General features: G+C 49.6%; 2 protein-coding genes across 4 annotated transcripts in view; one reads left to right on the plus strand and one right to left on the minus strand.

The window, feature by feature from the left end:
• Window positions 1–15,943, plus strand: part of CBL (Cbl proto-oncogene) — an 88,640-nt gene extending 72,697 nt beyond the window's left edge. For both annotated transcript variants that reach the window (XM_040258135.1, XM_040258136.1), the window contains 4 exons: window positions 4,887–5,027; window positions 5,411–5,511; window positions 6,427–6,609; window positions 7,600–15,943. In XM_040258135.1, coding sequence (XP_040114069.1) covers window positions 4,887–5,027; window positions 5,411–5,511; window positions 6,427–6,609; window positions 7,600–7,880 — 706 coding nt within the window. In that variant the 3' untranslated portion in view covers window positions 7,881–15,943. The remainder of the gene's footprint in view (window positions 1–4,886; window positions 5,028–5,410; window positions 5,512–6,426; window positions 6,610–7,599) is intronic.
• On the minus strand, window positions 15,496–24,069 carry MCAM (melanoma cell adhesion molecule). 2 transcript variants are annotated; one of them, XM_040258149.1, is made up of 16 exons: window positions 23,967–24,069; window positions 22,027–22,151; window positions 21,733–21,937; window positions 21,577–21,647; window positions 21,377–21,464; window positions 20,124–20,303; window positions 19,900–20,021; window positions 19,653–19,815; window positions 19,439–19,557; window positions 19,223–19,364; window positions 18,964–19,085; window positions 18,715–18,856; window positions 18,555–18,626; window positions 18,249–18,396; window positions 17,835–17,952; window positions 15,496–17,356 (listed from the first exon to the last, which is right to left on the minus strand). In XM_040258149.1, exons 1-16 carry the CDS (start codon window positions 24,031–24,033, stop codon window positions 17,327–17,329), a joined length of 1,914 nt encoding a protein of 637 aa, XP_040114083.1. In that variant the 5' UTR covers window positions 24,034–24,069; the 3' UTR covers window positions 15,496–17,326. The 2 variants fall into 2 exon arrangements, with proteins under 2 accessions (XP_040114083.1, XP_040114084.1); XM_040258150.1 differs by lacking the exon at window positions 17,835–17,952 and having other exon boundaries at window positions 23,967–24,065.
• Window positions 24,070–25,926: the final 1,857 nt, after the last annotated feature.

Genomic DNA, 25,926 nt, shown 5'->3' on the forward strand with positions numbered 1-25,926 from the left:
GTTCCTTTTACTTGGAGTTTGTTGGACTTCTCAGATGTTTGTGTTCATTGAGTTGGGAAGTTTGGGGCCCTTATTTCTTCATCTATTCTCTCTGCCCCTTTTCTCTCTCTCTTCTAGGACCCCCACAGTGTGTATGTTGGTCCTTTGGTGGTAGTATGTCCCACAGCTCCCTTAGACTCTGGTTTTCTTCAGTCTTTTTTTCTTTCTGTTTATTCCTCAGCCTTGATCATTTTCATTGTTCTCTCAAGTTCACTGATTCTTTCTCCTTGCTGCTCAAGTCTACCTTTGAATGCTTCTAGTGATTTTTTTTTTCATTTCACTTGTACTTTTCAGTCTAAAATTTCTTTTTTGTTTCTTCTTAGGTGTTTGTGTCGCTATTGATACTTTCATTTTGTTCCATAGGGTTTTCTTGATTTTTCTCCACATCTTCCTTTAAATCTCATGGAAGTCACTTCAGCCGGTGTGGGAGGCACTTAGAACAGTGCAGGGAGGCGCAGCAGCAGAGGCTGCTGCTCCTGCCCTTTGTCAGCAACTCTGTGAACAGGAGCAGCAATCCGTGATCAGAACACAGATTCCCAATACTTGAGGGGCTGAGTCCTTTTTGTCCTCCTTAACTCTTGAATGTTATGTGTGGGCTGCTCCAGGAACATTTGTAGAGCTGCCTGCCCTGTGACAAGGGCTGGGAATGGATAGCTGCTACTATGCTCAGGACTGAAATTAATAGCAATTTAGCATCCTGACCTTTACCTGGCAGTTACAAGCCTTCAGCACTCTGGAGTTCCAAAATGGTTACATCAGACAAGTTCTACCATCTTCCCAGAATCCTCATTGAGTATCTGCTTTTTGTTTCGTTGCTTTCTCCTCTTATATTTTTTTCTTCCAACTTTCTTTAGGCTTTATTTGTTATTTATCTAGCTCCATGAGCTGGGTGCTGTGTTAATATGCTCAGGCTGCCATAACAAAATACTGCATACAGACTGGGCAGCTTAAGCAGCAGCATTTAATTTTCTCATAGTTCTGGCGACTGGAAGTCCAAGATGTATCAGGATGTCAGTATATTTGGTTTCTGGTGAGGAATCTCTTACTGGCTTACATGCTTGTATAACCTTCTCACTGTGTTCTCATATGGCTTTTCCTTCATACATGTGTCGAGGGAGAGGTATAGAGAGCAACAACAGGCTCTCTGGTGTCTCTTCATAGCAGGACACCATCCTGTTGGGTTGGGGCCCATCCTCATGACCTCATCCAACCTTAGTTACTGCCTCAGCTGCCCCATGTTCACGTATAGCCACACTGGGGATTCGGGCCTCAGCACAGTAGTTTGGGAAAGGATACACAGAGTCAGGCCATAGCAGATGCTATAGCTGTAAACCGCAGATTTTGATATGTCATGTTTTCTTTATCATTCACTTCAAATTATATGATGATTTTCCCTTTGTGATTTCTTCTTTGACTCATCAGTTGTTTATATGTTCCCTGATTTTCAAATATTGAAGATTTTCTAGTTATTTTTCTGTTCATGCATTCTAGCTTCCTTCCAGTGTGGTCAGAAACCATACCCTGTGATTTAAATATGTGCTACTTGTGGGACCTTCCTTATTGACTAGTTTATGGTAAATTCCATATGTGTTATTACCACCTTCATTTTATAAAAATGAATATTCTGCAGTTGTTGGACATAACATTGTGTATATGTCAAGTTTGTTAATTGTATTCAAATGTACTATTTCCTTGCTGATTTTTTTTTTTAATTTACATGTTCTGTCAAATACTAAGAGGCATTATGTTAATAACTCCACCTACAATTGTGGGTCTCTGTTTTTTCTGCTTATTTCTGTGTACTTGTATGTGTATTTAGTCTATGTAATTAGGGTACATAGAAATTGAGAATTATTGACTAAATAATCATTGTTCTTGTTACTCCATTCACTCTCTGATTATCCTTCTAACCAGCTTTAGTCTGCTTTATTGTTATCGTTCAGTTGCTTAAGTCCTGTCCAACTCTTTGTGACCCCATGGAGTTTGACTTATATTAAAATGTCTGTATCATAGTCCTAACCCCTGGACTCAGCTCTGTTTTAGTGTTTGCTTGAACTTTTTCCATCCTTTTACTTTCAACTTTCCTGCTGAAGGGATGTTTGAAGGTATGTTTCTCGTAAGCAGTATATATAGATATACTTGTTGGCTTTTTTCCCCCTTAAATCCTGTCTAGCATTTTTGTTTTAAAATATGTGTTCCCTACTCTTTGCCCCATTTTTCCTGTCTTTGCTCATTTTTCCCCCCCCTAGTTTCTTTCTTTGGGAGTAAAATAGTTTTTATTATACCATTTCACTCCTTATATTCTTTTAACAGTTATCTTCGGGATTCCAACATATACCCTTGACTCGTGATCATTAGAGTCCACTTGGAATCAGGGCCTCTTAATACTTCAAGGACATTTAAATTTCCACGTATTTATCCTCTAGTAATTTCTTCCTGCTTTGCCACCATTCCATCTGAAATCTTCCTTCTGCCTAAATAACTTCCTTTAGAGCAACAGAGGGAGAGAAAGAGGAGGCTGTGTTAGTATATCTTCTGTTAATGGATTCACTTAAATTTTCTTTGACCTAAAATATCTTTTATCTTTCATTTTTTAAAGATATTTTTTCTAAATATAGTACATTCAACCCTTGAACAATTCAGGAGTTAGGGGCACCAACCTACTATGTATTGGAATATCCAGATATGACTACAATGCACCCTCTGTATCCACAGTTTTACATCCAAATTCAACCAACTGTATGGATTGTGTACTACTGTAGTATGCATTTATGGGGAAAATGTGCATAAAAGTGGGCCAATGCAATTTAAACCCATGTCTTTCAGCACTTTAAAAATATCATCACACCGCCTTTTGATTTTTATTGTTTCTGTTGGAAACTGAGCGTAATGTTGCTCCTTTAAGGGTAATGTTTCTTTTTCTGACTACTTATAACACCTTTTTGTCTTTGGATCCCAGCAGTTTTACTATAATATGCCCATGTAGTTTTCTTTATATTTATGCTTAAGGTTTTTGAGTTTATGGATTTTGTCATTTGATGTTTTTAATCAGGTTTAGAAAATCTCAGTCACTGGGAATTCCCTGGTGGTCCAGTGGTTAGGATTCTGTGCTCTCACTGCCAAGTGTCTGGGCTCAGTCCCTGGTTGGGAAACTAAAATCCTATAAGCCGTGCAGTTGCAGTCCCATTCCCTCCAACCCCCCCTTCAAATCAGCGTGGAAAATCTCAGCCACTGTTTCCTCTTTCTTCTTTAACATGTTTATTGGAGTATAGTTGATTTTCAGTGCTGTGTTAGTTTCCAGTGTGTACTGTTTCTGCAGAAGACGGAAACAGTGCAGTCTCTCTTCTGTGACTCCAGTTACCTGAAAGGTCAGTCTTTTCATCATACCTTGTATAGCTCTTTTGCTCCTTTCCATGTTTTCCATTCTTTTTCCTCTCTTTACTTGAATTGGAATAGTTCTTACTCTATTTCACTTGCCTAATCTTTTTCTTTCTTTTTTTTTTTTTTTTTTCAGTTTCTAATCTGTCCTGGAATCCATCTAACAAATACTGTGTTTTTAGGTTCTAGACTTTTCATGTATAGCTTTCTTATAAAATTCTTTTTTCTTGAACATATAAATTTTAACTATTTTAAAGGCCATATTTCAACTTTGTCTCTCTAGTTTGCCAAGACAGCCAAAGTACTACTGCTTTTTGCTTGGTTTCTCAGAATCTTGTCCCATGCATATATGGTTTAAGGATTCACAGTAGCTCTAGGGAAAATTGCAGGGAGCATTTCAAACCTGTGTCTGATTTTTGACTCCTTGTGTCTTGGCTATCATGGTATTCCCAGATTCCAATCCCTCTCTCCTCAGTCTGTTGAAAACTACATCAAAAGCCCAAGTTCAGAACTCCTAATACGGGGCTTATTGCAGTGTATTCTCCTTGCCTCTGGAAAGAGAATATGCCTCTGCTTCTTTCTTTTGTGTAGTTTCCTGCTTTTATAGATGGCTGTTACAGGCAGACAATCAGACGATACTTGCTACTTGGCCATGGCTGTAGGGATGTAAAATGCATTTATGTTTGAGATCAATATAGTGTTATGTTTTCCCTTTTATTTTTTAAAATTTAGCATTATATATTGGGCACTTCTTCCTTTCAGTTAAAAAGTTCTTCAAAATCCTCACTTTTAACAGTTGCATATTATTACGTAACATGACTGTTGTGTTGTTGCTCAGTCCTGTCCGACTCTCGGCGACCCCATGGGCTGCAGCACACCAGGCTTCCCTGTCCTTCACTATCTTCCGCAAGTTTATGACATCATATATTTAATCATTCTTGTTGTTGGATATTTATTTTGTTTAAAAGCTTTTAATGTAGTGACTTTACTTCAGTGTGTCTTTCTACATAGCTAGAGATGGAGCCAAGGTAGAATTACTGTGACAGAAGAATGTGAATATTTCAAAGTATGTATTGCCAAAATGCTTAATGAGTAAATGGTGCAATTTTATATTTTATTAACATCAACAAAAAGAATTGTAATTAAAATTTTCCTCTTAATGACCTTTTTCTCTTTATGAAAATAGTATGTTATAAGAATATTTAAAAAACACAGGTGAGCAATGCTAAAGAAAGTTAGCAGAATCTTACCACCTAGAGTCAGACAGTAATTGGCAATAGGTAATATACTCATTGCCATTCTTATGTGTTTAGAATCAAGCTTGCTGTTTTTTACTAGGAGTTACCTTGAACATCTGAGGATGTTATATATTTCTTCTTCCACAGTGATTTTTGAATTACTTCAGGTAATTGCAAAGCAGTTCATTCTTTCTGTTTTCCTTTTCTGTTTTTTAATTCTTCCTCTTCCAGACCTCTTCCTGTGCCAAAGCTGCCCCCTGGGGAGCAGTGTGAAAGTGAAGAGGACACAGAGTATATGACTCCTTCCTCTAGGCCCGTGGGACTTCAAAAGCCAGAAGTGAAGTGGCCTCCAGAGATAGCGCAGAGTTCACGGTAGGTTCACAACAGTCCTGTTTGGGAATTCAGTTGACACCAACTCACTTACCTGCTTGGCTTGCTGCCTGCACATAGCGTTATCCAGCCAAAAATAAAGCAGAAAGATGTGTGTAGCCGCTAATGTTTTAAGCTTCTTGCAGCTGTAAGCAGTTCCACTTAACGTTTCTTCAGCATCACAGTAATTTCAAAAACATACACAGCTGTTACTCATAATAGGAGTCAATCTTATGATATTTACTAGTAGTGACACTGGTGAAGGGAGAGTGTTATCTTGATAGAATCAGGGTCTAGAGAAGTTGTGAATAAGTGACTCCTGGTAAGTTTGCAGATAACAGAGTTCTGTTTCTGAAGATCATTATGCCACTTTCCTTCCGGTCCAGAACGTGTGACTGTGACCAGCAGATCGATAGCTGTACATACGAAGCCATGTATAATATTCAGTCCCAGGTGGTGCCGTCTGTCACAGAGAGTGGTACCTTTGGTGAGTAGTCATTCTGCTACTTTATTTATTTATTTAAATTTATTTATTCATTTGGCTATGCTGGGTCTTGGTTGCAGCACATGGGATCTTTAGTTGTGGCATGCAAACTCTTAGTTGTGGCATTTGGGATCTTAATTCCCTGACCAGGGATCAGACTTGGGCCCTTTGCGTTGGAGACACAGAGTCTTAGCCACTGGACCACCAGGGAAGTCCCCAGTTTTGCTGCTTTAACAATCACTGATGTGCCGGAGGAATGAGCTGGTAATGTCTGGCCAATGAGAGCTTGATCTAAGTGGAATATTCTTAAATAATTTTCTTTGCAAAATATCTTTGATCTATGGCAGTAAAGCCCTTTTTTCTCTTTTACTTCTCGTTCACACAGCCAGTTCCATTTGGGTTTTTCATCCTTCCAGGGCCTGGCGGCCCTTGTGTTACATGACCTGGACCTGCAGTGCTGGCAGCTAGCTCCCTCTTACTCCCATTGCTTTTCAACATTGATGAAATTCTTGTGTGTGTGGGTGGTGAATACTCAATTCCCATATTAACTAGCTTACCAAGTTGAAAGTTCAAGAAGGCAGTACATACAACAGGGCCCTTTGGCTGATCTTCCAAGGTGAACTGCAGATGAAAATGTTGACTGAATGCTGTAAAGTGGTGCTTGAGTCTTGGATTTCAGTGGCTGTTAACCTTGGCCAGGGTAGCTTTTGACATATTTAGAAAAGTAGAGCTGCAGGATTGGTGCAGATTTTAGGTTCCTTGTCTCTTTTATTTCTACCCACAGGGCCACGCAGTGTTTGGCCCATAATGGCTATTCAGGAACTGATGCCATATATGCTCGATGAGTGGATGTCCCTGTCCTGAAATGTTAGAGAAGTATGTTAGAAAAAGAGGATAACTGCACAAACTTTTCTCTAGGTGACGGGAATTTGGCTGCAGCCCATGCCAACACTGGCCCTGAGGAGTCAGAAAATGAAGAGGACGGGTATGATGTCCCCAAGCCACCCGTGCCTGTGGTGCTGGCCCGCCGCACGCTCTCCGACATCTCCAACGCCAGTTCCTCCTTTGGCTGGCTATCCCTGGAAGGTGATCCCCCAACACGTGAGTCTCCAGGCTCCCTCAGGTTTACCTAGAAATGCTGTGTGGCTCCCTATTTATATCAAAACAGAGATGGCTGCCTAGTGACAGCAAGTCAGTAGCTGAAAGGAGTGGACCAAAGTGGGAGAAAAGCTGGTCCTGGGGCCCAAATTGGGAAGTTAAAGCTGGTTTAGACTTTTGAGAATTTTGCCTGACTTAGAAATAAGGTTATTCGTTACAGCCTGGCTCTGCATATGCTGGGGGTAGTAGGCTTTCTGGCTCATCTGAGCATCCGTGATGACAGTGATAATTCAGCTTGATGATTCGGAGCACACATTCCTGACTTCTAGGCCCTGTTCCGCTGGAAGGGAGGCGTACTGGCTCTGGAAAGCACACTGAGTGGGCCTGGAGCCAGCCCACATTTGGACCTCGACTGTTAAGGGCTGTCCTTCTTGCACCTGTGGCCGCTTGGAAACGCAGCGGCCAGAGTTTCTGTCACTTTAGTAACGGAAGACAGCCTTTAGGACAGCTGGTGAAAAAAGATACATGGCATCCATTGCCCAAACAGGCAGTGATTCCTTGCCACCCAGCCTTGTTTAATGCTTCTTCACTGTGACCTCGGCTTATTTCTATTCCTTGATTTGTAAAAGGAGAAATCTAGTGTCTGCTCTGGCCCCTCAGAAATGCTTTCTGACTTATTTAGGCAGTAATGCATGTGAAAATTCGGTGCTCAATGTGAAGTGTGTTGCAGATGTTGTGTGTGCAGGGCAGCGTGGTCCCCATCAGTAGGGCAGGTGCATGGTGTCTTTAGAAAGTTGTCCTGCCATGAGAGGAAGGCTGTACACTAAAACCCTTAAAGCTGTAAAAACCCAGCCGTGTGACTGAAGAACACACGGAGCCGACTGACAGTGGGTCAGTAATATCTCATATTAGCACATCGTTATTAGATGAAGCTTTCTCCCCACCCCCACCCACCTCCAGATTTGCAAATATTCTCTTTCCGATTTCTTCCAGACTTCACTGAGAGTGCCCAGGTTCCTGAGAGGCCACCCAAGCCGTTCCCTCGGAGAATCAACTCTGAACGGAAAGCAGGCAGCTGTCAGCAGAGCAGTGCTGCTGCCTCAGCTGCCGCCTCCCCGCAGCTCTCCAGCGAGATCGAGAGCCTCCTGAGTCAGGGCTACTCCTATCAGGACATTCAGAAAGCCTTGGTCATTGCCCACAACAACATTGAAATGGCCAAAAACATCCTCCGGGAATTCGTTTCTATTTCTTCTCCAGCCCACGTTGCCACCTAGCACACCCCCTCCCTGCTGCAGCTTAGAGGACCGAGGAGCCGGGAGCTCTTGCTCAAGTAGCACCTGAAAGGGCAGCTAGGTTCCTTTGGAAACTTCGCAGTGAGATCTTGCCCTGTCTGTGGGGTATCACATCTGTGGTTCCAGGATTTCAAAGCAGTGGACTGAGGACGGAACAGCTAGGAGGCTTGATTCTTTTCTTTGTTTTAGGAGTGCATTTGAAGGTGTCCTTCAGTTCCCACTTGGAAAGAGTGGATTTTTGTGAAATGGTAGCCTACCTGGGGAACAGTCCAGAAAGCAGAAGTACTGTGCTGTAAATCCTAATTGAGGACTTAAGACTTTCTTGGGTTAAGGATATGGTTGTGTGCGTTTTGTCTGTCTGTCTGTGGTTGTGTGTCCTGTGATTATAAGATTAACCTGCTGTGTGTGTAAATTCCAGGTGGGGAATTAGCACAAGAGGTTTAGGAAGGAATCTTAAAGACTTCCATCTACTGTGGTTTTCTCCCCAACCCCGTCGTGTGTTACAACTCAGACACTCCCCTCTGGCTTAGATTACCATGTGCATAGCTGAAGTCTTGTATTTTTAGAACACCTCCCCTCCACCCCCACCCCGCTCTGTCTTTTCCCTGTCTCCTCCGCCCTCCTTCTCCTTAGCGTCCGTCATTGGCAGTGGGCTTGCTGTGATCAGCCTTACTGACGCCAAGCAGCTTATAGGATGTTCTTTATAATGTGTGATGGTGTTGGTTTGTTTGGTAGATAGATGGGAAAAAAGTACTGTTGATCTGTCATTAAGGTCCTGTTTGATACTCGCAGCGAACACTGGTCACTCCGAAGCACTGTTTCTATAGGAACATTGAATCTGTTTTTAAAAAGATGTTTTAATTATCGTAATTACATAATGACTGATATGAGATAGAGGCCTTCAGATACATTCCATGCTCTCCCCAGAAAGTAGTCTGCGGGAGTCAGTTGCCTTGGTGCCAGGTATGTGTTCTAATGTAGGTCATGAGATTTTCTACTTAATGGAAAGAGGAAATCATTTGTTTCCAGCATGGCTTTCTGGCCCAAATACCATGAAGCACGTAGGAAGCTCCGTTCACACGCTCTCTACCTTGTTATACATAAAATGCACACAGCAGACAGTAAAGATTTCTCTCTTCAGCTTTTCTTCCCAGTGAATTTCAGCTTATATGGGTGTCTCCTTGTGATAATGAGCCAGGTTATATTTTCAGAGACGAGTTTTTTCTTTCCTCTTTAAGGAGTCGGGGGTATTCCTCCAGGGTAGCACAGCATTCTGCTGACAGTTAGCACCAAGCCTACACTGGTGCTGCCTGGCGACTCGCTTTTCTCTTTGTGCCTATGGCTTCGGGAATGTAGCATTTCCTTCTTCCTCCCCGTCCCCATTCTTTTTCCCTTTAACTCTCAGATGCTCTTTAGGGACTGCGTTCCCCGTGGTCTTTAGACATCGCTGGTGTAATCAATGCCTTTGCTGCACTCAGACAACATGAGAAGCCCTGCAGCTTGTGCCCTTGCCAGCTGGTAAAGAAGACTCGGAGTTCGCTGGTCTGTCCTGTGGATGCTGCCAAGGGACCTCTTGATTTCAGTTAGTTCTCTAGCCCGAGCCTTTTAACTGACTTCCCTGGCAGTGGGTGGCCTTCCTCCTGGTCAGAAACAAGCCTGCTCCTTGATAAACCCACCTGCCTCACAATCTAAAACCTGGTTTTGTCTCACAATCCAAACAGAAATGACTTTGCATCTGTTTTCTTTCCCATGTTATCATCTTTGGACTTAAAGCTTTTCCCTAACTCTTTTCTTGGCTTTCAGTTACTCGTAGATCTTTTGTTTTTCTCCTCTTGCCTCCGAGCCATTTACATTCCCAGAGTGGATGGTTTGGGGATTCTTGCTGAATTGCCCTGGTTACCCATTGTCTTCTCTTTATGGCAGAAAATGACACAGCCCCCAGCAGGTGCAGGAGGGCCTGAATCCGGGTGGAGGGGCAGAGGAAAGCGCCAGAGAGTAGGAAAGAGGACCCTAGTGTCTCCCACTCAAAGCCAGTATAGTGTTTCACTTGTGGCAGCATTCATTTTGCACTTTGTTTAGATGTGGAAGGCCTAGGTGAGGAACTAGAAAACCTGGCGGCAGCCTGCATGCCTCTGCTGCTGGAGTTTTTCCTCATCTGCAGATACCCCGTAGCCTGAAGATCTGTCAAGAGAGCAAAGCAGTGGTTCTGCAAGTCCTTCATCTTTTCAAAGTGCATGCAGAATCTTTGAAGATTATGTCCTTACGTATATATGCTAAAGGCAAGCTTATCCTTTTTTTTTCCATAATGGTTCATTGGGTCATTCAGTACTCAACAGTTCATTGAGTACCTGTGTGGTTCATTGGGTCAGCCCTCAAACTCGGTGTTGAACATAGGCACCATTGCTTGGCCTGGTACTTAGCTTGTTGGTTGTTTATCTACAGGCACTCAGGGTCTCAGACCTTTCTGTGAGAGGTTCCTTTGGGTGCTGTGAGTTCATGCCTGGGTCTGAGCCTGAGATTGCCAGGTGAGCCTCAAGCAAGTTTTTGCATGGCTCTTGTTTTGAGGATATTTCCAAAACCAAAATTTCTTAAATTTTCCTTTGAGGCACCAGTCACCCATTCTTCATCCTCAGTTTGTGTGGCAATTTTTAATTCTTTGGTTCTGCTATTGCCCTTTCACAAGTGGGCTTTGAATTTTGCCATTTGGAGCAATCACATCCCCTTTCTCCCTCTAAATTACAAATGGTTCCTCCTCTGTTAGCTATCAGGTAAGTAAGGTAAAAACCACTTTGCTGTTTTCCCTTTGCTCAAATGCATTAGGCTCTTCAGTTCAACCCTACTTCCCCATGTCTCCCTGGACTACTTTCCACAGCCCTCCTTGATGCTGGGTGGCTGTTTCATCCACTGCCTCTGCCATACTCCTTCCATTAAAGTCAGGGGTTCTCAAGGTGGAAAAAACCTGTGGGCTCAGTGATATACCTACCTCCCTTTAGGTAAATAATAGATTTGGCAGTCTGTCGTCTCAACATTTATCTGTTAATATTTATATCAATATAAATGGCCACCTGTGAGTGGCCATTCTCTCCCCTGACTCTCTCTGTGCCCCCAACCCTGCTCTGCGTGTTGTGCCATCCTTCTGTTCTTCTGCTTCTCATGCAGACTCTTAACACCAGGACCCAGGGCGTGGGATAGTACTGCTAGTATCATTTAGCTGTTTTGTGGATTTAGAAGAAAAATTAGGGGGGTTGCTATTTCTCATACTTAAAATATTTATTTCCTCTATAGAAAAGTAAAATATATTTTATGGTCCAATCAGAAACCTCACACATGAATTTTATATATTTGCTTGCAAAGTAGGGACCAGCTGTATGTTCCCTTTAACAAGATCTAGACCTTTTTTGCATGTAACCAGCAATGGTGTTAGTGCAGAATATTCTCCTACCTCACGTCATGAGAGGCAGAGAGGTGCAGGCCCTCTTCCCAAACTGTAAATCTCCTCTCTTGCTGTTGGCCTTTCTGACCCTGCAGTGACCACTGCCCATGGAATAATGATATTCTGACCATTGGCCTGGCTCTCACAGGGTGTGTGTCATTCAGCAGGTGGTTATGAGTGAATACCATGAGCCTGAAGTGCCAGCTCTGTGTTCTCCCCTGCCACCACAGGGTGGTTTACTGATGTTGAGGAACTGTACTTGGACTGTCTAGCATGTGCATTTGGCCCTAAAATACCCATTCCCGATTGAGTTGTGCAGTTTACAGTCACAGCTCTGTGCAGACGTACGTTTCCTTATAGAGCTGTCCTGGTTAAGAATCAGTTCAAGATGCTCCCCTTAACCCCTGTTACCTTCCTGTAGTTTTGACAGTGTCTGGGAGATTCCTCCATGTAAGTCTCATGGATTACCCACCATTTTTATGTGTTTACAGTCTGTTTGGTGGGTCTGTTCATCGGCTCAGAGTTGCACAGTAGGGCAGTCAAATGTTTAAGGAAAGCATCTGCCTACAGTCCCCTTTCCACTCTAGTGCCTTCCTTGATCTTTTTACTCAGCTGCTTGTATTCCTATTTCCCTTTATTAGGAAGTTTTCTTATGACCCTTCTGGGACCTCTTACCATCTCCCATCCTGTGTGGAATTGGTTTTCAATCATTCCACAACCTTTCTGCTAATCCTGTGTCTCTTTAGAAGGGCCGAAGTTGCGAGAGGAGGATGAGCACCTGTCTCTGGGTCCTGATCGTCCACCAGTTGTTTGGTCTCCCAAGATCCAGACAGTGAGGTAGACTGAACTCGGTTCTCAAAAATGTCAGCCTGTATCTCTAGGAGTATGGAGCTTAGAGACCCTGGAACTTAGTGTAAGAGTCAGCACGTAATTCTCCTGGATTTTCATGCCCTAGAAATTCGATCTGAAGTATTCTCAGCATAAAGCATTACCCTTACTTTGATCTCAGGCTACATTAGCAGCCTCATGTTAGAAAGGCATGTTGCCACTTAATGCACGGAGGAGGGTGCATGGTGGAAGAAGGTCAAGGCTGTATGTTTGACCATCCTGCTGAGCAGTCCTTCAGATACAAGAAACAGAAGAATTCAAGCAGAAGAAAGGAGGGAGTCATCAGGATGCAGAGTATCGCCCCGAACCCAGCAAAGCAGTACAGTTGATTCTGCATGGAGCTGAGAAACTTTGCAACTTGACCTTTCTCCTCCAAGTAAATCTGTTTGTCAGTAATATGTGGCCCTGAAATCAGAACCCTAGTCCTCAAGTCCTCATGACCCCCCAGTTCTAGGGAGCATGACTTTAACAGATAACCAACTCCTCTTGTTCATATTCTCACTGTCATCAGCCCAGCATATTGATCAGGTGTGGACACCCAGCCAGTCAGCCTTTGCCACACAGGGTGGCAGCCGCATGTTAGTTCAGGCGGGAAGAAGGGGCAGTGGGAAGTTCTGACTGGAGGTGAGAGAGACCCTAAATCATTTTGGGTTGGCCAAAAAGTTCGATCAGCTTGTGTGTGTGATGTCATCACGTGAAAACCCAGATGCGCTTCTTGGCCAAACCAATACTTTAGTAGTAAAGTTTACCATACTGCTTTCTCGAGAGGGGGAAGGCAGGCGTGGGACTGTGTCTGGGACATTGAAGAAACGCTTAGGTTAACGTTAACTTGGGCTACTGTCTTCACTGTTTCTTTATGGCCTGTTTTTCTTTCCTTTATGAGTCCTGGCATCCAAGATTTCTTGCCTCTTTCTACAGGACCCGTTTCTCGTGTTCCAGAGCTAGTCTGTTCTTAGGTGACATTTCTTAGCCTTCATTTAATCTCAGGTTTCTGGCTGTCTTTCGGTTTCTTCAGAGAGCAGATCACAAATCCCCTGTCACCCCTGCCCGTGGACTTCTGGGCTCTCTTCAGGTTGTAGTGCTGAGAACATACTCATTCTCCGGGCGCGTGGCCTCAGTCCTTCCATGTCCTCCTCCCCACCCTTTCATCTAGTGTTCCCTCTGCAGTGATGTCCTTAGGCAGGCCTTCTGCGGTACCTCAGAAACTACTTTGCAGTAAGAATTTATGACATTGGGACAGTTGCCAGGATGTGAATTAGGTATAGATTCCAGTTGAGAGTTGCTACTGAGAGCTCTTTCGACAGGATGCATCTGTCCTCTCTGTCCGGTTGCTTCCTTTGTCGTCCTGTAGTAAAGCCTTTATTTGTTGTTTTTTTAAAGCCATGTTTCTGCTTGCCTGAGAGCCTGTCCCTTGTTATTAATGCATTTCATAATTACTTACAACTTTTTTAAACTACTGGAGTCATTTGATGTACATCAAAGTCACCTAATAATCCAAAGATACACGCTGAGGCCCGTGGTGAAGGCTGGGGCCTGTGTGTTTGAAATTCCCTTCTAGGCTCCAGAATTCAGGGGCAGAGAGACAGCAGTGCCTCTTGCCTTCACTGAGTCCTAGGAAGTCTGGGTTGGTTTCAGAGAGGGAGCACCAATGTTTCTTGTTTCCACAAAGTAGCCCAGGAGTGAGTGGGGGAGTCGGGGTGGGGAGAGCCAGGCCTGCCTGGAGGCCCCCTGCCAGTCTTCTGGAGAACACGGTGCCAAAGGGCCAGCTGTCGACTAACAGACTAACAACTGTTTGGACATCTCGCTGCCCCTTCCCTTGTTCAGTGCTTGAGAAAAATGTAGCTGACCACTCGCTGTGTGTGTAGAGAGCAGAGGCTGAACCCCAACCTACTGATCTGGCAGTGGAACAAATCAGAGTTCTCATGCCCGGCCGCAGATTCTTATTTGGCCTCCAAAATGTGAGAGGCGCCCTTCACAAAGTCTCCTTCTGCCGCTGGATCACTTTGGGAGGCCAGGGGATCCTGCTCGGTACCGGCTGTCTGAGCCTCCCCAGGCCTGGCGCTGCTTTCATGCTGGGTCCCTGCCTGGGGTGTGTGTGTGTGCCTGCACCCAGTGCTCTCACATAGGTGCTAACGTGCCCTGTGTGTCAGTCCCCTCCTCCCCACCTCCCTCTGACCGCGTTTTGTGGCTGAGGAAGCTGCGCTTACGGCTGTCTGGAAGCTGATGAGACAGGGGACTGCGTACAAGGCTGTAGACCACGTGTATTCTCTTCCTTGGCTTCTTCCTTCTGCTGTCGCGGTGAGTGAGCCTGCAGGCGCCAGGCCCACAAGAGTGGATGCCTCCTGACCTGCCCATCTCAGCCTTGTTTTAGTGTCTTGGCCTTGGCCTCCTGCTGAAATGTGTGGCAGGGGCGTGGCAGCTAGGAGGTACCTCCTCCCTCTGCTTTCTGGCTGTGGTGACTTGGTATTTTTAACCTTATATATCTTTTTCCTTTATTCAAAACAAAACAATTTTTAGCACACTGAAAAAAAAAAAAAAAAAACCAAACATTTTGTGCCTTTCTAAGGCAGCACTGTATCCCAGGCTGCATTTTAGGACTTAATATGGAAATACCAGAGTCTTAGCTTCTCTACCTTGAGTGTCATTAGTTCTCCAGTTTAGGGGAGAAGAAGTGTCTCCGTGCGGCCGGGGTGGTGGCACCCAGGTGCAGCGGGTCAGTGGTCCCTTCTCCCAGCCACAGTGCTGAGTTGGAAGAAATGAGCATTGTACCCCAGGATGGTTTGGTTGGCTCCAGTCAGAATCTTAATTGTCAGGTTGGATGTTCTGTACTCAGGAGGAGACAGAACGTTCCATGACTGCCAGGTATCCTCTGGACCGTCTCAAGTGACCCAGCCTCCCGATCCTGTCAATGACCCAACTCCATGGAACAGTGTCGGGTGGACTCCCGAGAAGAGGAGGTTGTCTGTCTTGTCTTGTCTTTATGCTGGATCCTGAACTGGCCTAGACCTCCTGCCTCTCTCTTAAGACTTGGCTTTCCTTTCATTTGAAAACTTCAGTCGTAGAGCATTAAGCAGATAGTGCCTCTGCAGGGGTGAGTTTTCCCCTGGGCAGGGTGGCAAGGACCACGTACCGGAACAGAAGCCTGTCCTCAGTATGGTGGCCACTGTAGGTCTCAACATCAAAACTTTTCTGTATAATGACGTTTTACTTGTCTCTTTCCCTCTTCTCAGTTCTTCCTTGCCTTTAACTTAATAAAGAATTGGGAGATAGAAACAGTTCTTTTCAAAGTCCTCCTTTATTCAGGATTTTGACATTCTTGGCCTGGGTGGGGCTGGAGAGAACTTGATGCTTTCTCCAGAATGAAGAGTCCCATTTGTATATCAGTGTTAAAAATAAAACAAAAGGAAACCTTAGATGAGATTTTTGTGGACTATTTTAAAAATGTGTCATTAATATAAAAAAATTATATTAGCAGTATTTAATCATTCTCACCTGTAAAGAATAAAACAGAAGGTAAATATTCTTACAGAGAATAGCAGAGCTTTAAGAGTCATTTTCATTTTAAGTCCATTTTGTTTTGCCAATGTATTAATGTTTAGAGGTTCTGTTATACTAATGTTATTTATTAATTTTTTTCACTTCCATACACACTTAACTAAAGAGCTTTTTCAGGCACCCATGTCTGTAAAAAATATTTTTAAATAAAGTTTCTTTTGTTGTAGCAGACCAGAGTTCTTGCTCATTCCTGGGTCAGGGAATAATACCTTGGGAAACTACAGGGCCAGATGTATAACCCCACCAGTTCATCACCAGACGTCTGTTCTGCTACCTGGAGGGCCGTCTAAGTGACAAGAAAGGGGCAAAACTCTTGCCGACAGCTCACCAGACTCTGCAAGCTGCTTTGATCAGGGCAGCTCTGCTGCTAAGGAGCAAGCTTATCCTCTGTGTTAGAGCTCGAGCCCTCTGCTGAGAAGCAGAGATGACCTCTGGTTCCTGCTCCCAACTGCAAAGGGCTCTGTGTTCCTTTTGGCACGGTTCCAACTGCAGGCCCCAGGCTGCTGTGGTACCCATGATGAATAAAAAACAGTATAAGATTAAGGGACAATTAAGCTTTATTTTTCATATATATATATATATACACACACACATATATAAAAGAAACATTTTGCAAATTTACAACCTAACAAAACTGTATATATATACACACTCACACACACATACACGCAGATACACATACATGCCCCAAAGCTCTAGCCAGGCCCATTTCTCATCTCCAAGTACCATTCTCCCATTAGAACCCTGGTGCTAATATAACTTTATAGCCTTAACCCTTGTAAAGGACAATCTGGACCTCATCTCCAGCCCCTACCCCCAGCGTTCAGTCATAACGTGATTCCTAGAGAGGGTGGGGGGAGCCAAGTGAATGAGGGTGCTTGGGCCCAACGGCCTTCACTCTGGAAAGCTGTGCCCGGCATCCTCACTGACTATCCTGTAAGGAATACCACCAGGTCCTGGCTTCTGCCCAGGGAAAGAAAGGAGTGTCGCAAAAGCGACGCCAGGAGCAGGCAGGCAGCTGCTTCCATTTACTGTGGGGGGGTGTCTCCCCAGAGCTGAAGTGAGCAGCAACCCTCACCCGTGGAGAGAGGCCTGGGCTCACCGCAACCACACTTCAGCAATACGACTGGATTATGAAGCCAGCCCGGAGCAAGAAGTCAGCTCAAGATAAACAGGCTACCTAATTTGGTTGCTGGTAGTAGACAGGTACTTACATCCATAATGTGTAAAGAGAAAACAAGTTCTGTAAGAAACTCTCCTATGCAATTCTGGGATACTGAGGCCCCTCCTTGGTCTGAACAAATTGAGACCGTGGTGGATAGGTCCCCAAAGAGGGGGCCTCCAGTGCCACACGAGGTCTTTCTCAGGACAGCTCAGGTCCCAGCCCACGTGCCCTCTGAAACGGGGTCTGCAGGTGAGCTGGAGGGGGGTCTTCTCCACTTCAGTAGTCCACTTTAGAGGCTTTGGCGACCATCCTGAGTGCTGGGGAGGAGGCTGAGCAGGGAACAGGGGAGGTTCCAGGCAGGACAGGGAGTGCCATGTGATTCAGTGGCTAGTGCCTCAGATCGATGTATTTCTCTCCCTAAAGAGGGGTGAAGAGCAGAAGTGAGGCAGGAATTTGGAGACAGACCAGGGTTTAGGTGTGAGCACTAAAAGGGAGGAGGGACTGAAGCCACAGCTGATGGACTAGGTGCAGCGCCTGGAGGGAAGAAGCCAGGGTGGGGTGGGGGCGGGGGGTGGCAGGGCAGGGAATGAGAGATGAGACCCCAAATCACACTGGGCCGCACGTCACACCTAGTGATGTGAGCCACCAGCGCCGTTCAGGAAGTGGTGATGGACTGGGTCCTGCTCTTGGTCCTGGGGACTACCTTCTCCGGGGTCCCTCAGCCACCTGCCTGGCCCTACCAGCTGTGAGTAGTGTTAGGGAGACGAGGTAGGAGCTGCTCCCCGTTGGAGACAGGGAAGGATGAAGGACAGAGTTAGTGTTCAGCAACCGTCAGCCCCTGCTGCTCCCAATCCCTGAAGACTGTCAGGCTCTGGCCACGGGAACTGCCTCCTACCTGGTCTCCTGGAGCCCTCTTGTCACCGCTGCTGCCCTGAAGGAGGCCCATCTCTTCTGGGAGCTTATCTGACTTAACTTCAACTACAAATTCGCTCTTACGAGACGGGGGCAGCGTGCTGGGAGGAGGGAGGGAGGCAAGAGGTTGGCAACTTGAGGGCAAGGGAAGGGGGGGCTGTCAGGAGGGATGGGGCACTGGGTGATGACGGGCCCTTGGGTGTTCTGGGCCAGCTGGGGAAGGGCAACAGGGAAGAAGGGAAGCAGTGTGGTGGAAGGAGCTGGGTAGTGGTGGGAAAGCAGGTGTCCTGGGCGAGTGGGCCAAGGGCTGGCGGGGGAACGTCCCTGAGGAGGCAACAAGCTAGCTGGCAGCATGAGATGGGGGTTGGGTGTGCAAGATGCCAGGTACCATGCTTACATCTCTTGTTTGCCTGACCGTCCACATGGCAGCTTGCCCTTCTTGTAGAAGAAATAGAGGACAGCGCCCAGCAAGGCCAGGACCAGGACGCACACGGTCACAGCCACGATGACCACACCCTTGCTTTCCGGCTCTGTCAGCTTCTTCTCTGTTCCACAAAGACACTCAGAGTCACTCCCTGCCCCAGGCTGCCACATTACCATCACTGCCCTGCCCAGTCCAGGGCTGATGGAAGGTAGGCAGCTGCCCAGGGCTCCCCTGGGCTGGGCAGGGCAGAATGAGGATGCCCAGTCCAGCCCAGCTCACCTGTTGAGGTGCCATTGGCTCTGGCAGGGGGGCTGACAGTGGAGGTACTGAGGTTGGTGGTTCTGTTGGAGTCTGGGGTGGAAGACATGAAATGGATTGGGGTCAGGGGTGGGATAGGAATGAGCCCGACCCTGCCCCCTCTGCAGGACCCGGCCCTTACCAAGCTCCAGGAAAATGATGGTGGTGTTTCTGCCCAGGGAGTTGGAGGCCACGCACTCAGCGCCTGTCTCCAACAGCTCTGGGGTCACCAGGATGTTCAGGACACTCAGGACATTCTGTGGCTCCTGGTCTTGCTCACTTGCCTACAAGGAAAGAGAAGCAACTCAGGGGTGGGAGGGTGTCGGGCGGTGGCCACAGAGCCTGCAAGGGGACAGCCCAGCACCTGGGAGGCTGCCGTGTGCCTGCTCACCGTGCCGTGGACACTCCACACGATGCTGGGCCGAGGGTGCCCCGAGGCTTCACAGGACAGATTCAGCACTGAGTTTTCCTTCACCCACATCTTCTTCTCCCTTGATGCCATCCACGGGGGCCCTGCGTGAGGGCAGGGCGGGTTGAGACAGCACACTCTGCCTGCCTGCCACCCACTCCCACACCAGAGTGCCCTAGGGCAACAGGTGATTTCTGGCCCCCAAAGAGCTTGAAAACACTGACCAACTCAAGGGCCTCACCAAAGATGGCCACGTTGACCAGCTGGGAGCGGTTCAGTCCGGGAACGCTGGGCACAGAGGCCAAGCAGCGGTAGCCTCCCCCTTCCTCCCGTTTCAGGTTGTGTAACTGGAGCACCTGCCCCTTTGCCAGTAACTTGCCTGTCTGGGATGAGAGATGGGTCAGAGGTCACTCCCAGGCCCACCCATCCCCCCAGAGCCCTAGGCCCATCTGGGTACCTTTTCTCTCAGCCACTGGAACTGAAGGTCCTGGTTGCTCTCGGCCTCACAGTTCAGGGTGAGGCTGCTGCCCTCCTGGCTCTCAGGGGTTGCGGGGCTCACCCGGACATCAGACACATCTGGGGGTGCAGCAGTGGGGTCAGGCAGGACAGGGCGGGTTGGATTCCCTCTTGCCCCAGCCTGGTCCCCCTGTCCTGGGCCCCCAGCCCCTCACAGTTCACCACCAGCTCCTGTTGGTCGCTCTGCAGCGATGTTGTGGTCTCCAAGTCCAGGCCCTGACATTCATAGCGGCCACTATGCTCCTTCTGTGCAGGATCCAAGACCAGGACCCCGTTGTCATCCGTCCTCTCTTCCTCCATCTCCCTGGTGTTGAGGTTCTGGGAGAGGACGAAGGCATGATCAGAGCGGACCTCCAGCCACTCCTGCATGCCCGCCTCCACCCAGAACAGAGGGCCCCGCACCTGCTTGATGATGCTGAAGTGGGGCTGGGGGTTGCCATCAGCCAAACACCTGATTTCCACGCGGTCCCCCTCCTTCAGCATCCCCTCAGGCTCCACTTCCAACCACACTCTCTCTGCCGGGTCTGCACAGGCAAAAGGGACAGTTCTCAGCCCAAGAGCGGCCTCTGCGCTGGGTGGGCAGATGCTCGCAGGACTCAGCCCCATTGTGAACAGTCGGTACTCACAGAAAACAGGGACGGTGACCTCCTTAGATTCTTTCATGTGGTTCCCACTGGGCAGCCGGTAGCTGAGCTCACAGTAAAACTGGGCATCTTTGTCTTCCTTGGACACCTGCGCCTGCAGAACGCTGCGCAAGGTAAACAGACCACTCGACTCCTCCGTCTGGGATGACTGGATGTGGACCCCTGGGCAGGGAGGAAAGGGAGAACGGTTCGGTGAGTCTCCACTCCGCCTCCATCCCCACCCTGTGGCATCTTGAGTCGGGGAAGGAATGGCAGGGGAACCCTTGTAGAGGGCCATGGATCATTACGAATGCCACTTGCAACCCTTCAACCCAGCTATTTACTGCTTGTTATCTACTCCAAATACACGTGGGCACTCATACAAGGGTGTGTGCAAATAATACTGCAGTGATTTTAAAAAAAAAGAGAAAACACTCTGGACATCTACTAACCAGAATGAATGGTTAGCTAGATCATATTATAGCTGTATTATATATTACATTATAGCTCAGCCATGTGAAGTGCTGGGCAGTAGGTAAACACTCAGGTAGATCTAAACAGAGCGATCCAGCAAGATTTCCAGGACTTGTCAAAAGGGAAACAAAGTGTAGGGCAGGCCATGCCATTCAGATCGGGGTTTCTCCACCTCAGCACTGAGATCTGGAGCCAGAAGTACTCTGTGCCCTGTGGGATGTTTACAGCATCCTTGGCCTCACTAACCCCCCACCAGATGCCAGTTGCATCTCTCCATTTGCAACAACCAAAAATATTTCCAGACACTGCCAAGTGTCCCAGAGGAGAGCAAGATCAGCCTTAGAAGAGAACCACTGATTTAAGTAATAAAAAACAAAACCCTATATAGTCCTAGATATATTTACATGTGTGAGTAAGGACCTAGAAATAGGCTTGAAAGAATATATACACACTGACAGCAGAGATATTTCTGGGAGGGGGGTCTGGGGCAGGAAGGAAATTTTCCTTCCTGATTTTCTGTACAGTTTGAACCCTAATGATAATATTTTCATGGATGGCTTGTGTACTTGAAAAAAAAAAAAAAAACACAATAGTGACTTCCCTGACAGTCCAGTGATTAAAGACTCCATGCTCCCAACACAGGGGTCATGGGTTTCATTCCTGGTCGGGGAACTAAGATCCAGCATGCCTCACAGGGCAGTCAAAAAAACAAAGTAAAAGTGCAAAGCAGTCCCCATATAGTGCCACAAGCATGGCTTCTAAGGGCAGAGAGGATGACTTACGGTTCTTCTCCTCCTTCAGGGACTGGCCATTCTTGTACCAGGTGACTTGAGGAACAGGGTACCCATTCCTTCCGACACAGGTGGCAACCTAAGGAGGGCAGGGTGTGAGGCTTCCTAACTCTGTGACCTGGCCAAGCTGCCCCCTCTTAGCTCCTGCCTACCCGTCTCCCTCAACCCCGGGCCACCCCAGCAGACCTCACCTCCACAGGCTCCTCACTGTTCACAGAAATGCCCAAGGTATTGACCTGGATGCTTGGCTCCTCTGGAGCTTCTACAAGGGAGAGAAATGGGGAGGCGTGTGGGACCACTGCTTCCCATGCCCCTCGCTGCCCACAAGGCACAGACAGGGCACTCACTGTAGACACGGAGCCGGATGCGGTGCTCCTGAGCCCGGCGCTTGCCCTGGCACATGAAGATGCGGTCATCGTGGGGGGTGATGCCAGTCAGGACCAGAGTAGTCCCTTTGTCCTGGAGGCTGAGCCGGTTGTGGTACTCCCCAGGCTCGCTCTGGCCCTGGCCCTGACGCACTCGGAAGATGAGCGTCCGCTTCTCCTTGTGGACCTGAGTGGAGGCAGCAGGGCGGGGGTGAGGGTCCTGGGGCTACATGAAGGGCAGGGCCTCCCACCCCTGCTGCCCTCTTCTGCACTCACAGAAAACCAGTCCACGTGGCTGAGGTTGCCCTGGGCGTGGGAGAGGCCACACTTCAGAAGGGCCGTGTGGCCCACTTCCACCTCCACCAGCTCGGGCTCCGGCTGCTCGGCCTCTCCGGGCACACCTGGGGGGGTCGGGGGGGCACCAGCAGCTGTGTGAGTTCCAGCTGCTCACCATGCCCTTCGCTCACACCCACTTGCAGCAGCTGTTCTCTCTGCCACTTCAATGAGGGTTCGAAGGGCACGCTGTCCTCTCTAAGCCTCAACCACTCTGTATGACCTCCCCAACCTGGGGACTGGCCCTCTCCTGGCTCAGGGGAGCTGGGGATGGACATTTCTGGTCATTGGAGCAGAGACCCTGAGCACCAGGAACTCCCAGATGAGGCTGGCAGAGGGTGGGCCAAGAGGAAGGCCCCTTTCCTTCCAGGCCCCCTCCTCCCTGGGTGAGCTCAGAGTGAGAGAATGCAAGGCACGTGCCAGGCCCAGGCACACAGGCCCTTTTTGTCCCCACACCCAGGGTAAGACATCACTACTCTACCCTTTGCCCCCCAACGCCCCCCCATAAGACCCCAATGGGCAACTCTGGTCAGGAGACCCCTATCTCCTACTCCGTAAGCAGCACTTCTGTGAATTCCCACACTCTCAGGGACCCCATCCTGGGAGTCTTGTGAGTACAGGAGGGGTCAGAGTCATGGAGGGGCCAGAATCTCTCCCTGGGGTCGGGGGCAGGGGTCAGGGCAAGGGCCAGGCAGTGGGCAAGAGTGACGTCAGCGGTGCCAGTGTCCTGCCCGCCCCACAGGAGGTGATGTCACTCCATACCATCTGGTTGGACTTGGGGGCCTGGGTGGTTGCCCTGGGCTGGCTCCCATACAATGAGGGCTGATGGAGTGGTCTTCAGCCCAGAGCAAAAGCCTCAGCTCCCTGACTCGGTTTCCCCAGCGCTAGATGAACGGGGCAGGGTGGGGCTGGACCTTCTGCAGCACTGGAGCCCCATGCAGCCCCTTCCCCTCCATCCCTCAGAAAGGCTTTGAAGGCAGCAACCGAGGGTACCCCAGGGACACTGTTGGCATGGGCACGAAGCCATGGCATTGGGTATTGCCCAGACCTCCCCTTTCCCAGCCAGCCAGCGGCTAGAACCCAGGAAACGGAGCCAAGAAAAACGAGCGACACCACTGCGGCCATACAAGGGTAGGGTGAGCCCGGGAGCGCCCGGCTCCTAGGCAGTTTCAGAGAAAAACTCCGAGGTGCCGGGGCCCTTTCCCCACCTGAATCTGGTCCCATTCCGGGACGTGTAACAAGTCTGGGGCGCTCGCACTCTGGGACTCCGCGATCCCTAGTCCCTGCCACCTGTGACCCCGTCACCCGGGTAGGCGCGAGGGGACCCACACGGCGCTCCAGTTTTTGCCAACGCCCTGGCAGGGCGGGAGCCGCCGTTCTTCCCCCTCGCGCTCACCTCTAGCCTGGCTCGAAGCCCAGGCGGGAGAGGGAGGGGTCGGTGCACCCCTCCAGCTAAGAAAGCTGCGTTTTCCAGCAACAGGCGGGCGCGGAATTCGGGATTTGGGGATGCGCGGTAGCTGCCCCTCCCGCCAAGGCTCCAATCACGCTCCCCGCCCCCAGCCCCCGAGAAAGCACCTGAAGAAAAGCTCTCCCCAGAGCCCGAAGGGACTCTGCTCCACTCCTTCCCGCTGCAGGCAGCAGCCCCCTCCCCGTCTCCCCAGTCCTGCTCCCGGGATGGTCTGGAACAGAGGCTGCAAACTGGCCATAAAGAAGAGTTGTACGCGCGCAAGGCGCCGGGTGCCGGGGACCCCGAGAGGAGGAGCGCACGCCGCCGCGCAAAGCCCCGGCCCCCGTCGGGATGCGGGCTCTGCTCCCGGGCACGCTCCGCCGAAGACCGCCCGGCCGGATCGTTCGGGGTGCGGGGCCCCAGCGAGCTCACTCACCCGCGGCGCGGCGAGAGTAGCAGCAGACGGCTAGCAGGAAAGCGCAGATGAGCCCGGACCGTCCCATGCTTCCCGGCCGGAGGGCGAGAGCCAAGTGAGGGAGCTCGCGGCCGCCGGGGGCTGACGTCAGGGGGGCGGGGGAGGGGGCCCGGGCGCCCGGGCCGCCCGCCACGCCCCGCGCAGCCCACCCCCCGCCCGGCGCGCCGCAGCCCTAGGGGGCGGGCCCGGCGCCGAGATGCCCGGAGCTGCGCCGCCGAACAGCGCGGCGCGGGGTTAGGCCGGAGCCTTCCTCCCAGCCCCCCGCTAGGGAACGGACAGGGGGCGGTGACAGGTGTCTCCGAGGCGGCTGCAGGGAGAAGCTGGCCCGGATGCTGGAGTCCCGCCGGGTCAGACCCCGCTTAGCCCCAGCCAGCCCGTGTAGCCCTGGGGGACCTCCTGGCGGAGGAGCCACTGGCAGGTCCTTAGTGTCTTGATGGGGACCTCGCTCCCTTTTAAGCTCTTCTGCCCGCCGCCTCCTCCACTCCCCCAGACCTCTGCCCCAGAGAAATCGGGCTTCCCAGAACGGTTGCACCACTGCGGCGGCCGGCGGCCTGGCACTGCCCCCAAGCCTTGCAGTCCTCGCCGTTGTGAGGGAAGAACCCTGGGCCCAGGGCCCACAGAGCCAGAGGCATCTGTACTGGGGAGTGGAGACGGCGCGCCAAGGGTGGTCCCTTCACCCCCAACTCCTGCAAGTCTCAGACCAGAGGAAGCAGGGAGGGGCTGAATTCACAGGCCCGAAGTTGTCACACTTGTCCCACCGAGCCTGGATCTTGAGGTTTCTGCTTCTTCTGGCTTCACTCACTGAACCCAACCTGGGACTCAGTTTCCCCTGAATGAAGAAAAGAGGGAGAAAAATGAGTTAATGGGCACAAGGTCTCCAGCTTGCTCCCCCATACCTGTTGCTGTTGCTGAGGGTTGACAGGACACCCTGCAGCAGGGCTCTGGGCCCCCAGCAGCTGAGGGTGGGGGGTTTGGAGGAGGAATCAGAACTGACTCCAGGCTGCCCTGCCCAAGTGGAATCTGTCCCAGCGAGGCGAGGGGACCTGCATCTCCCCTTATTTCCAATGCCGGGGTCTTGGGGCCCCTTGAACCTGAACTGAGGCTCTGGGGAGTGAGACTGATTCTTGACTCATAGAGAGAGACCCCCAGCTCCCTGACCCTGGGAAAGGGGTCCACATCAGCTGGGACCCCTCTAACTGGGATGGTCTAAAGGAGGCCTGGATTTGGAATAGAGTCCTGTCCTAGGCAGGGCAGCCTTGCTGCTGGTTGGGGGAAGAGCAGGGTGAGGCAGCAAATGGGCAGGTGACTTAGAGGATGCTCCGGGATGGCGTTTTGATGACGCCGAGATGACTCTTGAGCCACATCAGCCCTCATGTTTCAGATCCTTGCTGATCCCCTCCTCCGTCTCCATTAATTTTCAGCCAGAGGCCATGCCAGGCAGGCCAAGCCAGGGGCTTGGAGCCCAGGGTGGGGGTGGGGGGTAAGAAAATGATGGTGCTTCCTCCTCCCTCAGAGTGAATGTATGGACTGGCCCAGGGCCCAGAATGGAATGGATGCGTTTGTTTTTGTCTGCAGGGGCAGGAATGGGAATGGCTGAAGGATGCTGTTTGCCCTGGCAAGCTCAGAGCTGGGCATAGTATTCTGCTTCCCTGCCTCCACCCCCCTTCCCTTCTCTTAACACCATTAACTAATCATTCTCCTCTCTCCAGGCTGAGAGCAAAGCCAGCTAACCACCAAGGACGGTCAGTTCAGAATCCTTCCGTTGTGAGAAGAGTGAAGCTAGGAGGGGGTGGTGGAGCTGCCTCTGCGGTGAAAGGGAAGTGAGGATAGAGCCCAGGGTGACCTCTGTGTCCCACACGTCCCCACCAAACTAGCACAGAGACTGTCCTTTAGGGAAGCCAGTAGCTTGGGGTGCTCTGGG

Source organism: Oryx dammah, unplaced genomic scaffold, assembly GCF_014754425.2.
Source record: "Oryx dammah isolate SB20612 unplaced genomic scaffold, SCBI_Odam_1.1 HiC_scaffold_17, whole genome shotgun sequence".
Classification (NCBI taxonomy): domain Eukaryota; kingdom Metazoa; phylum Chordata; class Mammalia; order Artiodactyla; family Bovidae; genus Oryx; species Oryx dammah.

Coding starts and splice junctions, on each gene's coding strand:
- MCAM (XM_040258149.1), bottom strand. CDS start 24,033: ATGGGACGGTCCGGGCTCATCTGCGCTTTCCTGCTAGCCGTCTGCTGC. Junction 21,938..22,026: donor GCCACGTGGACTGGTTTTCT/GTGAGTGCAGAA, acceptor GCCTCCACTCAG/GTCCACAAGGAGAAGCGGAC. Junction 21,648..21,732: donor CATCCGGCTCCGTGTCTACA/GTGAGTGCCCTG, acceptor TCTCCCTTGTAG/AAGCTCCAGAGGAGCCAAGC.